The sequence below is a fragment of the Tinamus guttatus genome, unplaced genomic scaffold, assembly GCF_059628265.1.
Source record: "Tinamus guttatus ecotype Peru unplaced genomic scaffold, ASM5962826v1 Tinamus_guttatus_pri_ptg000090l, whole genome shotgun sequence".
Lineage (NCBI taxonomy): Eukaryota > Metazoa > Chordata > Aves > Tinamiformes > Tinamidae > Tinamus > Tinamus guttatus.
The window spans coordinates 3,516,994-3,531,695 of record NW_028288624.1 but is presented as its reverse complement, the minus strand read 5'-3'; the positions used below and the strand labels follow the sequence as shown (position 1 = coordinate 3,531,695).

General features: G+C 42.5%; 1 protein-coding gene across 1 annotated transcript; it reads left to right on the top strand.

Annotated features, from left to right (window-relative positions):
- The first annotated feature begins 9,280 nt into the window (after positions 1–9,280).
- On the top strand, positions 9,281–13,180 carry YPEL5 (yippee like 5). Its single transcript, XM_010211437.2, has 2 exons — positions 9,281–9,466; positions 11,036–13,180. The coding sequence occupies exons 1-2, from the start codon at positions 9,326–9,328 to the stop codon at positions 11,258–11,260; spliced, it is 366 nt and encodes a 121-aa protein (XP_010209739.1). The 5' UTR covers positions 9,281–9,325; the 3' UTR covers positions 11,261–13,180.
- The last annotated feature ends 1,522 nt before the right edge of the window (positions 13,181–14,702 follow it).

Genomic DNA, 14,702 nt, shown 5'->3' with positions numbered 1-14,702 from the left:
CAAACACCAGCTCTTAACTTTTCAGGTCAACTCCCCACTGAAAGTTCACCCTTGTACAGATGGCCGTGCACCCTCCTATCTAGTTACTTTTGAGAGTGAAAGGATAAGCTGTCGCCCGAGGAGATGAGCTGGAGAGGAGCTGGACGTGGTCCTGTGACACTGCCTGCTTTTTATTCCCAGAGATGCCCCTTTGCCTTGGGTATGTAACCGAGTGTCCTGAGTCATTCCCCTCCCCATGACCACAGGCACCTGGTGATACTACTGGGATAAACCCAGCAAGCGGCACAGGGGCACATGTGCTGTCTCTAAGGGATGTTCATCACTAGAATAAAATGTGTGCCATGGCTTTGCTTGCCCACCTACGAGGAGCTGGGAAAGGTGCTATATTCGTATATTTTTTACAACCAAGGGCCCCAAGGGATTTTTTTCCCGATGGCATTCTGTAAAATGCCGTTTTCCGTGGATGCCATAACCACTCTGCCGCGTCGCCGAGCCCGTGAAAGGAAAGGGCAGTGCGGGCCAACGCTTGCGGCCAGAGGCGCCACAGCCCCTTGCCGCTTCCCTCCTCCGGCCGCGCAGCCGCCGCGGCGGGATCCCACGGGCCGGGTACTGGCGGCCCCGGGCTCCGCGGGTGCCTCAGCCGCAGCGGTGGCGCTGCCGGCCGCCGTAACGGCCGCCTCCCGCCCCGTGGGGCGGCGCCTCCCGGCGAGGAGGGGGGCGTGGCCGGGGCGGTGATTGATGTGCTTGGGGGCGTGGCCGGGGCGGAGCCGCGGAGCCGAGCGCCGGGGCAGACACCGGGCACGGAGCCGCCGCCGCTTCCCCCCGCGCCAGGTAAGCGCCGGGGGCCGCGACGCGGGGCGGCCGCCAGCGCCGGCCCGGGGAGCTCGGGGCGGGCCGGGCCCGCGCCCGCGGAGGGCGGCGGCGGCGGCGGCTGGGGGAGGCAGCGGCGGTGGCGGCCGCCGCTCTGGGCCGCGGCACCGGGTACTCCGGGCCGCGGGGAAGCCGCTGCGGCGCGGAACGGGCAGCGCCCGGCCCCGCTCGCCTCCCAGCGCGGCGCCGCAACAAAGCAGCGCTCCCCCCCATCCTCCCCCTCCTCCGGCGGCGTCTCGCAGCGCGGCGCAGCCTCTCCGCCCCCTCCCCGGCCCCGCTGCGGCCGCCGCTCCCGGGAGCAGTTTCCCGGGCCGCTTCCCGTGCGGGGCCTGGCGGAAGGGGCCGGGAGCAGCGGGGGGAAGCAGCGCACAGCGGGGCCGGGGGCCGGGCGCTGGCGGCGGGGCCGAGCCGGGCGCCCCTCGCGGCGGCGGCGGCGGCGGGGCCTCCCGTCAGCTGTTTCCTCCTGTTTGTTGTCAAGTTGGCGGCGCTGCCGGCAGCGCCCGGCTGCGGCGCCGGGGGCCGAGCTGCTGCCGCCGCCGCCGGTTGGCTGCGCGCGCCCCCGTGACGGCGCCCGGCCGCAGCGCCGCCCCCGCTCCCGCGCTTTGTGCGCGGCCGCGGCGGCGCTCGCTGCGAGCCGCCCCGGCGGCCGTTACCGTGGACGGCCGCGCCGCTGGATCCCTTCGACGATTATAACAACAACAACAACACCGGCGGCGGCGGCAGCACCAACACCCGGCCGCTGCGTCTCTGCCTCCCCCGTGAAAGGCGTCCCCTCCCGGCCGCCCCGCAGCAGCCCTGCTGCCGCGGTGCTCTGGACCCGCGCCGGGTGGTGGTTTCAGAGTGGCTGTCCTGAGTTGCTGCCATGGCAGAACCCCATGGCTTTGTTAGAAAAATAACCCAAACGAAATAGCCCGAAGGCCAGTGGGTCCCTCCTGTGATGGAGCTGGGCGCCCTGCGCCGGCCTGTGGTGCCTTGCATGGCCATGTCTCACCCTGCACTGGCAGGGCAGGCCTGGCCGGAGACACTCGCGGTGCGGGTGCCAGGCACGGAGTTGTGTTGCCTTGCGTGCCCGGCTCTGCTCTCTTGCCAGTTAAAAAGATGTTGTTCGGTTGCTCCTTCGGGAAGACCTGCCTGGGAAGCTGCCCTTGGGAAGTCCCGGCCCCTGCCCCGGTGGCGGCTCCCATGCAGGAAGCCCATTTTCCAAACTCAAGCAATAGTTCTTTACCTACGAAAGTACTTGCTGCTCTTTCAGTGATTACCTAGCTTTGTCACCTCTTGGGATGACATTTTCCCATGGAAATGTGGATTCTCAGGAAGCTGATGTAGTTGGCAAGCCACTTTGAAAAAGGTTTTATTTAGAGCAAAAAAGAATGTAAAGATTTGTCTGCTCTTTTGTGTTATTCCATATACAGAGCTCACCTGATGTGAGGAAGTAGTTACAGTTTTGATTAATACAGGATGGTTTTTTAAGAAAAATACTTTATTTTTGAATAATGTAGTGATGGAACATAGCAAATATTTCCTTATGTTATTTAAACAATAAGCCATGTTGTGGTTAGGGTAAAGAGATTAAGTATACAAATCTCATGAGAGAGAAGCAGGGCATGACTTGGCTCAGTGGCAGATATTACAGAGCAACTTTTGATGTTGATAACTAATGTCAGTACATAAACGATGGATAGAGGGAATATCTTTAATGATAGTTATGAAGAGAAGGAATCTGCTTTATGGTTCTAAAGACTCCCTCATGTTGATGCTTCGGTTTCATAACCATAGTCATTATAAACCTGATGTGTCTGAGCTCATTCTGTATAGCTGAAACGTTGTTTTGTCACTTTTAAGCATTGTTCTCTCTCCTATACTAATGTCTAAAATAGTATTTGGCAGCTTTTCATTTGTTAATTTCGCTTCCCTGGTGTTCAAAGTATTTAAGTTTTAGAATACAAGTTGAATTGTTTATATATAACATTAAAATTTTAATAATAGTGATGGGTAGGTTTCAGGAATGTCTGCCAAGTGTGTCAGGATAAAAGAAATTGCACGATTGCACCTATAGCCCAGCAAAGATGACAACGACCAGATGAGATTTGTTACTTGTCATCTGACAGACTAACTGAGAGCTGTACTTGTGTGGTGGATTTTTTTTTTTTTTAAGTGTTCCCTCTGCTGGTAGTCATCGCAAGTTTAAAGTAATGTTACCCAAGTTAGATCATCAGTTAATGATTGTTTACTTACACAGGACCTATGTTGCCACCTAGAGATGCTCAGCCAAAATGCCTGACTCCTTTAAGCAAGGTTTACCTTAAATTCTTGTTTTTTTCTTTCTTTTTTTTTTTTCTTAATACAGATGAATTACCTATACATTGTGATGCTTGGTAGCAAGGCCTCTTTAATTTGGGAGCATTTGGGAATTTTCCATTGGTGCAAGAATTTCTTGTTTAGACAGATTAGGTGCATTTGCAAACCTTCTGCCAGCGAGTGTAGTTTGTTTATGCAGAAATATGGATGGTCATTGTCATTTTGCCCTTTTATTTAAAGCTGACTTACTGTGGGATTTTTTCCCTATTTGTTTGTATTTTATGTGACTTATTTCTGTCTTCAGATGAAGAGTTGTATACTTTGGACAGTAAAATTAAGGAAAATGGAAAATCTGATTTATTTCAACTTGGTGAAAGTTGCTGATTGGTTTAATAGACTAAAGTTGTCTTATTGGTTTAATTAGTATGTGAATAACTTTATTGTAAAACCAGGAAATACATGTTTCTTAGAAACAGTTGAGGAACTAAGGACATAAAAGGTGATTTGGAATCAAGGAGTCAGAAATAGGAACTCTAGCTTTGAACTCCTGTGTAGTGTTGAGAAAGGAACTTAATCTGAGTCATCTGTGAAGAGATACTTATATATATTTTATGTAGCTGGGGTGTGTGAGAATCTCAAATATGGGGCTGTATTAACTAAAGGAGTACCCGTCTGGGTTACTCTGGAAACTTTAGAAACAAAATAATGGTCTATGGAAATCCTATACAGTATCTGTTACCATATTTAAGTGCCATTATCCCCATACCAATCTCTCACTGTACATGAGTAGAAGAAAATTTGCACTGGAAAACTGTATTATTGTAACTTTATGATGCAGTTCTGTCAGCAGGGCATCATACCCTGGCTGGACACGGGGCACTGCAGGCAGACATAGCAGTTATTACCCTGCCAAAGACTCTGCAGTCATTTTTCTGTACTTAATTCCTTGCGTAGTTTCGTATAGTAGCTGGGTGGCTCTATTGAACTTGCGGTGTTTGGTAGCAGTTTGCTGCTCTCTTGCCTTTTGGCTACATGTGGTTTCTGCTTAGGCACCCTGTGTGTGGGCAGAGGCCAGAGGCAGCTGTGTCCGGCACCAGCACCCCTCTTGTGAGCAGCAGGCACCTGAGCAGGTAAAGAGCAAGCCTGGTTATTTGGTTCATCCACTGATTCTCTAACATGCAGTCCTGTGTAGCTGGGCTAATCTTTTCCCTCTTTTGTTTGTCTCTGAGATGAGAAGGGGAAGCTCAAGCCTTGTTCCAAGGTGAAGTTTAAGCCTGGTTCCACCTAGGCGAACGCATCATCATCTTTTAAGGAGGATACAGTGATTACTGGCTTGCCGTGCAAAGGTAAACACTTTTGGTTAGAGAGATGGAGAAACAGAGTTTCTCATAGCTTTGTATCTCTTAACTAGCAGTTGTTTTCTGTTGTAGATTTGAGATGCAGTAGATGGTGCTGAAGCAACATTGAGGCTCCCGAGATATCCACAGTCCAGTGTGTACAGAAAGGTGCCAGCTTTCCCAGTTCTCTGTCTTTGGGATATGTACTCTGAGACAAGAAAACACTGACTGTTTGCTTAAAAAAAAGTTAATAAATATATATATATTTTTCCATTTGCATGTTTTGTTCTTTGTTGCTGTTGAAGGTAGGCAGATTACGTAGTGCAAATGCAAACCGTACAAATGCAAACCAAACAAATGCTCCGGGTGCTTGGATTCTCTGTGCAGATAGTGGTGAAATTAAGTTGCTGAATGTCAGCTGATTGACAGCTGTTGCTCAGTGTTGTAAAAATAAGCACTGAATGATGGGTAGCAATTTGGGAGCACTGTGCTGGAAATGGGTATTATGGACACACAGCCATTGGGCTTGTGTTTTCTTGTGTGTGCTCCCTGGGGAAAGCGTGTGGGCAGGGGACATGTGTGATGAGACTGAGTAGGGATATCAAGGTGTAATGTGAAAATAACATACTGTGAGCAAGCCTTAGTCATCGGGTGATAGGAGCTGTCCTTGATATTCTGAACTTACGTACTGTCAAGGAGGGAAGTTGGTCGTGCTGGTTGGATGCTGACTAATGACACAGTGACATCTGCTTGTGTGACATCTGCATGTCTGTTTCCTCCAACAGTGTGAATGTGGAAAGTGGTAGATGCTTTATATCCCATTAGTGAAGGTAAATAAGTCTGCCTTTTTACATGGGATCCATTAATTTAATATCCAGGCTTGTGCTTAGGAATCTGCGTGAGGGCAGGATCACTAGGACTTCATCACTGCCATGTATCCGGCCAAGAATACTTTGTTCACTTTGAAGAAGAAATCACGGGCCAGAAAATTCTATTCCTTCCTCGGCCTTTGGTTTTGTGAGGTTCCTGCTTTTGGAAGTTCTCCTGGCAGTGTGAGGGAATTGGTGTGATGCAGCAGTGCCGTTTTCTGGGGTTGCGAATAGTAATAGGGAATTTGACTAATGCTGTCAGCCTGTGCAGATGATCTCAGCCAATTGCACTCTTTTTAGGTATAAGGAGTAGCTGAATTTGGTGCATGTGCTTCTTGTATTTTCCTCCCCCTAATCAGAAGATCTTAAATGTTAAAAATGCATTTTTCCCCCACAAATCTCTCTCTCCTTTTTTTTTTTTCCTTTATTTGAGAGAACCTTCCCACTGCTTAGAGAAGCTGCCTATAAATGGCTTTTTCAGATCATTTATATATGTGTGAACATAAATAAACACCTACATGTTTTGCATGGGAAGTGGAAACTGGAGGAAAGAAATTACACAGTTATCTTGGGTGACTTTTTCCACACTGATTCAGTATATAAGGGATATGATCTTGGGAGCAATGGAAAATGGCTTTCTCTGCTCTGCTTCTACTGTGGTGTTTCAGTGTTCACTAAGTAAACCTTATGGGAATCGGGATTGTCACGTATGAGGACAGCAGTTTTTGTCCACAGCAAAGCATGTTATGAACAGGTCTTACAAGTGAATTGTGAATTATCCGGTTTTGGCTTAAAAGGCGCGTGGCGGGGAGGAGGAAGAGGAACCCCACATCCAAGTTCACTTTTCTTGTTTTCTTGTTTGTACAAGAGGAAAAAGCCTAAGTTCCTTATTAGCTCATTGGCAAAAGTCACAATCAAATGCATGGTTTTGAGGTTGCCTTATTAGCACTCGTTTTGTAAGTTTTTCTCACTCCATAACTATTTTTTGTGCTTCTTACATCTGTGAACAGCAATATAAAGATTAGTGTAAGGGTTGTGATTCTTAGAGAATCCTTTGCTGAAATACTGTACCCCTGCAACAGTCAGAGCCTGGAGCTTATGATAGGAATTCTAGGTCATTATCTGTTTTAGCTAAAATCTATGATTGGGAAAATAAGCACAGAGGTTATTTTAAAGGTTAGAAGTTCTAATGGGAATAAATTAAACTTTGTGTTTTAAGAGACTTCTAAAAACTGCTTTGACTCTTTGGTATTGCAAATTACAATTTGCTTATGCAATTTGTAGAACTTTTCTAAACTTTTAAATGTGTAACTGTTTTTTTTTTTTTTTTTTTTTTTTTTTTTTTTTCTGCTCATGCACTGTATTTAGCATGTTATTCTGCCATAACCTTAGTCTCAACTCTCCCAGCTTTATGTTACCATCAAGTGAATCTCATTCTGCTTTTTGGTTAGAATCTAAATCTTACTGGATTTTTTTTTCTTGTTTAGATACTTGATTAGGTTACTTCTTGCTCTTTGTTTTTTTGTTTGTTTGTTTCCAGTGCTTTCATGGTGCAGTAACATGAATTATATTGTTAGATATGAGATGTCTTTAAATGTAAATGTTTTCAGATGTATATCTGAAATTTGAATACTTTGCTAGATTAGTCTATTTGTTAGATCATTTTTCATGATTTACCAGGGTTAGTGTTTGTGGTTTACTCTTTGTAAAAATGCAGGAATGGTTTTGTACTTGCTTTAAGTTAGCTTCTGAAAGTACTGACAGGGTTAGCTTTGGTTTGGCCTTAAAAGAAATATCCCTTCGTATGGAGATTCCTCATTTAAAATATTTTACAGTTAATAATAATTATTATTTTTTTAAATCTACAATCAATATAAAAATGACATTATCCCAGACTAGTAAGAATGGCACATGGCGTTATGCCAGGTGCCTTATGGACATATCTGTCCACACAATTGCTTTTATTGCTTGCATATGTGGCATTCTTCTGGCTGCAGATTTTTACTGATACTCAGTTATTCACACTTACTGTCAGTTAATTTTTCTTCCTTGCTGTCAGCACTATTGTTTTATTTTATTTTATTTGTTTGCCCACACTTGCTACCTTGGAAAAATAAAGCCATATTAGAAAGTTATTAGGGAAAAAGAAATTGGAGAATACTTCCTCTATTGTGAGTGGAGTCACAAGGAAATATTGTACTCCATGCACAGCAAAATGTTTGAAATAGCTTATCAAACTCGAGACTTGTTTCATTTGTCTGCTTCAAGAAGAGCAATGAGTTTATCTGGAGACTTAATAGAAAGTGAATGGAAAATTCTGAATGCAAGCAACCTGTGTTAAAGTCATACTAGTTAATATTAGGAATACTCTTCATTTCCAAATGGTAAGAAAACAAAGTTATGGAATATCATTTTGGATATCATTTATATTAGTAATTAAATATATATATTCATATATAAGGATGCTATTTTAAAGATTATACTTGTGGTTGCATGCTTGTATGCTTTGTGCATGTAGGAGTAAAGAAGTGGATCCTCTAGGACTTAAAATGTGTTTAGTTCAGTATCTGCCTTTCTCATGGTACTTGACATAGAATACTGAACTTGATGAGTACAGGACGTGATGAATTTCTCTAGGAACAGCACACTCTCCTCCTTTGCAAAGCAAACCCACACAACTGTTATATTGCAGTGTCAGATTTACTTTGCATTGCTGTGCATGGAGAAAAAAAAGAAAACATATTTCTCTGCTTTCACATTTGAAACATAAATGGAAGTGTATTTAACTTGTTGAACTACAGATGTTTAGTCATAAAACTTTTCTGAGGTTAAGATGGAAATGGCATCATCATTTAATTCCTTTGTCATGTTACTTCATCCTTTGTGATTTAAATTTTCAGCTGAAATGTTCTGTTCCTACTCAGTTGCTAACTTTAGTAGTTTATGTTAGCTGGCTTAAAGCTGCTGAGGTGCTTTAGCTTTCCTGACCAGCGAAGAGACTTCTTTGTCAGGTGCTACAGTTCTGGTGCTATAAACTTCCCAAGACGTCTTTTTTTTTTCTGATCAGAAGGATTGTTGAGATATGGTAATAATGTGACTTTGGAAATTGCTTGAGTAAATAACACCAATATCTTATATGTAGGGTAGACAGCTTTAGAGGTTTGTATGTAAAGCTGTCTAATACTAAAGATTCTGGTGGGCTGTTTCTTATGTGCAATAGCATCCGCACCTTATCTGTGTCAGTATGTATATGAAATCAGTGAGGTCCAGTTCTTAATCAGCAGTTAAGTTAAGCAGTTAAATTTCTCAGCCTAGTGTGCTGTGCTAAGAGACTAAATCTTGGATGAGTTGCTGTGTGGTTGCGCGTGATAAATGGAGCTGTGCTGAGGGGAAGTGACAAGATAAGTATATATTAAAAAAGAGAGGGAGGGGAGGACTTGGGAAAATTTAGTAATTGTCTTGCTGACTCAGTACTTCATTTCCAAGTGCTGAGATGGGTAAGTCTTTGGGGAATGTACTGAAATGGAATTTCATTGTTAGAGGAAAACAAAATAGAGGCTTGCAAAAATAAGAACCATAGGTTCCATAGGTGACAGGGCTCTGAATGTCTGAAATATGCTTTATGGGTTTGAATTTATATTTTCCTCATTTAATGCAGTTAGTTTATATCTAGTTGTGTTATCTTACTGGCAAAAATGGGACAAGTTTAGGAAAAAAAAATCTTGTTTTGTTCAAGTTCTGTGCTTGTAAACCTTGATGGCTTAAAGGATGAATGCAGTCTATAAGTTCAGTAATTCATATATGAAAGTATCTCTGCAATCATTACCTGAACTACTTTGCAGAATATTCTGTGAAGATCTTTTTTTCCTGGAGTGCTTTTCTTTTACGTGTATGTGATATTTTTTTTCTTTGCTTCCAGGTCTTGAGTATAAACTTACAAAAGTTGTGAAAATGGGCAGAATTTTCCTGGATCATATTGGTGGCACTCGCTTGTTCTCCTGTGCAAACTGCGACACGATTCTGACCAATCGTTCTGAGCTCATCTCTACTCGTTTTACAGGGGCCACAGGAAGAGCCTTCCTTTTTAACAAGGTTAGTAAGAAATCAGGAGCTGGAAGGGATTTACTGTTTGGTTTTGAAAAATAAGTCTGTGGGATATGAGTCTGTCATTCTGAAGTTTGACTGTGAACCGTGAGTAATCCAAGCTTATCTGTAATACTGAAAGACTACAAAGGGGAATGTAAATATAGAGGCATCATGCCAAAATGCAGGCATTTTTAACTTTGGAGATTTAAGTTCTGATGTAGGAACCTCAAACTCACTGTAAGAATAGCTTTCATTTAAGAGTTTCAAAGGGTTTATGCTTCTTTCATGAATAAAAGATCTAGATTATATTTTGTTGCATTTCTAAAACATGATTAAGTTAAAGGCATTTGGGCCAGTGTAGGTAAACACAGCCTGTTTTACAGGCAATAATGCCCGGATTCATATTTATATATGAACACGTAATGTCATATTCTTTATTGATCAGATTTGACTGAATTCAACTGATTAATGAAAATACGAAAGTTGTGACTCTTACTCTTTGTGAATTGTGGCATTGTTTATTAAACCTTCAATGTAAACTTGTTGGTTCGATTCATTGAAAGACAGTGATCTTTACTTTCTCATAAAGCTTCTAGTTATGTAATCAGTGGTGTGTGTTTTTTCTTTTTTTCTCAAAAGCCTATGTTGGCAGATGATGTAGGCATCAGTAATATCATCAGTTAACCATGGTTTGCCTTGGACTTTGTTGAAGCTTGTTGGCAGTATGTGTATGTAAGTGGCAGGCTACATAGCTATAAAAAGAGAGCCATAAATCAGACCTCTTGTTCAATAAGCACTGCAACCTGGGGTTCATTTTTTTGTGCTAGTGGATTTTAATCACGGAAGTTTGATACTTCTGTGCGTATATCTGCACAGGAGCATGATCTGAAGTGGAGAGAGCAGGTGCAGTCAAATGGAAAACTTAAAGCAGTATAACTCCATTTTTCAAAAACCTGATGTGTTTGACAGTTTGGATCTAGTTTGAACATCCACTTCTCAGACAGTTATGCATCCCGTTTCTTGGGTTTGCTGCTAACCAAGTTAAAGTATATTTTAAATTGCCAAAATAGCAAAAAGATAAATATGCATGTGCAGTGCCTACATTCTCAGCCACTCAACCTTCCCTTTTCGTAGATGATAATTTCCGAAGTGCTACAAGAATTTCCAGCAGTTTCCTTTTTTAATTCTGATATCTGCAAATAATCGGTCACATCACTGGCTAGTAATGGATGAGATAAATTGAAAGTGATTCAATATTGAGAAATGTATAAGTTATTATACGAGTAATTTCTGACCCAGTGCTGAAGGCAGTATTCTCACAACTTTTGTGGTAGTATCTCATGTCCCTTACTAGACAGTGAGGGCTGTACATCCTTGTAAAGAGCATCTTTAGAGTGTTACCTTCCCAGCAGGAGATCTTCAAGGCCTGCAGACTATTACATCTCAGTACTGAGTTCATATGCAGCACCTCAGGCTCTTTATTTAAAATATCGAGAGTCATGGCCACTGCTCTCAAGCTTTGTTCTAGGCAAACTAATCCTTTCTATTTTCTCTTTCTCTGTGTGTCTTTATCAGGTGGTAAATCTGCAGTACAGTGAAGTTCAGGATCGGGTCATGCTCACTGGCCGCCACATGGTTCGAGATGTGAGCTGCAAGAACTGCAACAGCAAACTGGGGTGGATCTATGAATTTGCCACCGAAGACAGCCAGCGCTACAAGGAAGGCCGTGTGATCCTGGAAAGAGCTTTGGTCCGAGAGAGCGAAGGCTTCGAGGAGCATGTTCCGTCCGACAATTCCTGAAGGGACTCAAGTCTCTTTGCAGGTTTTCTTCATTTGAAACTCGAAAATAATAAAAATCAACAAAAAAATCTACTTACATACACTGTCACCTTAGCATCAGAGTCGGATTCATGGACTACAGAGTGGGAAAGATTGTGAGAGAATATCAGATGGAACCTTCCTTTCTTTATTCCTTTATATTTTAATTTTCTTCCAGCAGCTGTTTGTAGAAAGAGTGTTGTGCAGATGCTGTAACTTTCTCTCTTGCATTTGCATCTGTTAGATCTGAGATTGTGTCTGCAGGTATGATGGGCTAAAAGGAAAATATTGGGAAGGGTTCTTTTGTTAGAGAGAAATCAATGGTGTTTTTTTTTTTTTTTAGTTTGCACAAACTGATGTCAGTATAAAGTTATTTTAAAACTACAGATTTTTTTTTTAAAAGTACCTTCCAATTTTTGGCTTAAGTTGTTTCTTTTTTTTTTTTTACCCAATCTTTTCACCTGATTTGCTAGCTTAAGTGAAGAGATCTGAATTTGTGCCGAGAGCTAAAGGTTCAGTGTTGGTACAGCTTGGGCTGGCCCTTGTGCCATATTCTTGTTGAGGTTGATTGGTAGCACAGAGCCCATTACTTCTTGTCGTTCTTGACCCAAAGATGTCACCATTCCTCATTTATTTGTGAAGTCCCATTCACCATGTAAACTGGTGTTGATTGGAAACTATTTTTGAAATAGGGCAAAACTGCTTGGCTCTTTTTTTCTTTTAACTGATGTAACTTATAAGCATAGTAATAATATAAAATAATACTTGTCTGTTTAGTCTTGGGTTGTTTACGAATCAGAAGCTGTGTTTGTAATAATAGGTATCCTCCAAGAAACTACTGTTTTAGTAGTATTTTTTTTTTCTTTTTTCATCTCTACTAATCTCATTAAGTAGACAAGGCAAATGCAAATCTTAATTCTTCTTCAAGGAGCTTTCTTTAAACCCAGAACTTCCTATGCCAAACACAGCTGCCGTGTAAAAGGAGAAGATTGCCAGCATGTTTGCTCATGCATCCAGTATGCAATCTGCATCTCTTGAAAAGATTAACTTAAACAGCTTGTTTTCAAATGCTGCTTCTGGTGTTGAAACGTATCTCTCTCAACCTTGTCGAACCTTTTCATTGTGATACTACAATTTTATCTTTCTGGGCAGCAGCACATGTAAGCCTAGTTGTAACCAGTGACTTGGATTCCTGCTTCCTTCTTGTAGAGGTCAGCTCTGTTTAAAATAGTGATCTTGCTTGCCTTTTAGCAGAAATGTTCTTCATTAACTTAACTCAAGGGTGCCCAAACACTTACTTTCATTGTGTCTTAAGCCATAAGTTAAAATCTCAAGGGCTTCAATTAATTTGAATGTTAGCTATGTATGAGTCTGTATTAAAGATGCACATTTTTTTCCTCTTTAGACAAATTATGGTTAACATGAAATAAGTTACTCAGAGACACATAAGAGAGAAACAAAATGACCTGGGCTCTGACCTTTCAGAATGATTTTTCTTCATTAGCCACAGCTCCATAACTAAAACTTAAAATGTGGAGGGTGACTATGCAGAGGTGTTTTTTGTTTGTTTGTTTCTTAGTTATTTTTGATTGCCTCGAAGTGATTTGGACACCCCTGACTTGGATCTACTGCCTATTTAATGTAAAAGTAGCTTTACTATCAAATTGCCACATAAAAAGGAAACAAAGTAGATCACATACCAGAGCTGTGCTTGAATCAAGCTGCTTAAACAATAGTGTACTTGTGCCTCAAATGAATCAGTTATTGCACTGGGTACAGTAGAACCCCATTTTCTTGTACTTCTGTCCTTCCCAAACGCAGGAGTCCCATTAGCATGGTCCTCTGCAGTACTCTTCTTGTACTTCTGACATTACAATACAATAAAGTATGTTTTGTCCTGGATTGGTATCTGCTATTCTTTTCCAGTTACTTTATGTGCATGGAGCCTGCCAACTGGCTGGCATAGCCTGTGAGTTTCTGCAGTGCAGTGGTAAGCTGTGGATGTTACCTTTGAAGAGGAGGCTAAAGGATCAAAGTGTACCGTTGTTTTCTGAAGATGCTAAGTACAACTTCATGCATAGCACTGGGACACTTTGCCCCTCTTACATAGGACAATAAAAAGAGGAAAATGCTCATTTAATGGAATGTTGGGTGCCAGACTTCTTTATCTTTGCAAAAGCAGCAAAGTAAACAAAAGTTCAGCTTCTGCAAGAAATGTAAAATTTTAGCTTCTCAGATGGCTTGAGAGCTGAGAACTAGTATTTCTGGAACTCTGACGGTTCCTCTTTGTGTATGCGCACACAGGGAGAAGTCTCTTAGGGAGAAACCTTCTGCACTGGCAGTTTATCAGCCTCATAAACCAGCTTCAAAATAAAGATCGAAATATCAGTATATCGCAATAGTGCTATATTGCTGTAATTCCAATTTGTGATAAACCACGGAGGGGCTTATTCAAATTTAAACTGACCTCTTCATTTTGGTAAAACTTTGGGCTGTGAGATGTTGGAGATGAACTTCTCCAAAGCCTGTGATATAAAGAACACTTCTAATGTGAATTCATTAAAAACATATCAGCCTGGAGGAAGTCCACAGCACCTTTAAAATGTGATTGAGTAGATTTTGGGTTACTTTTTTAGGTTACGTGCCTTTCCCCTCCCTGTCACGTTGATGGTTCTGTGGGAGAGTTCAGCCTCTTAAATTTTGCCTGCTCCTCCCTGAGACACTTTGTGGGTGAGCACAGAAACTTATCTGTAGGGACAAGTTACAGATTAGTATTAGTTACAGTACAGCTAGTGAACAGAGCAGAAATTGCTATTTGGCTTTTGATATTATTGTCTAGTAGAGTAATAGCCTTGGATTCCCAAACAAGGGCTGGCTGGCAGAGCAAAATGTGCCAGCAAAATAAGCCTGGGTGAAGTATGTGATTGTCTGGGCCCTCCAGGGCAGAGGAGGGAGCAGTGAAATGGCAGTGTTGGGTCCGTTTTTCGAATCGAGGGAGAAAGAGGCAAACACCATCGATATGCTGTGCTTTTTAATGATAGGAGAAAGATAATAAGTATTACCAGCTAGCTGGGGTGCAGGCTCATCCCACGCAGGGGTTACACCACGGACCCCGATCACCTCGCACTCCGTGCTTTTATACCCTTCCTACCCCAAGAATGTTCCCCCTCCTGTTTTCCTGTTCTGCTTTCATGTCAATGTTATCTATATTTTATTGCTGACTGGAACATCTGGATAAGCAACCCCTCCATGCAGAACATCCTGACATGCCATTTATCAGGAGTCCTTGCAGATAAGGCTAAGTATAGACTAGTCTACTAGTATACTCTACATTAACTATTTAATCCCTACATTCCCCCCTTTTTCTTTTGTTCATGTCCCTACAGCAGCACATGGTACTAGATGAAGTTTCTGCTGTTAACTC

What these genes read in the sequence shown, in the direction of transcription:
- YPEL5 (XM_010211437.2), top strand. Translation starts at nt 9,326, where the DNA reads ATGGGCAGAATTTTCCTGGATCATATTGGTGGCACTCGCTTGTTCTCC. An exon ending in GAGCCTTCCTTTTTAACAAG is followed by an intron (nt 9,467 to 11,035) that starts GTTAGTAAGAAA and finishes TGTCTTTATCAG; the next exon opens with GTGGTAAATCTGCAGTACAG.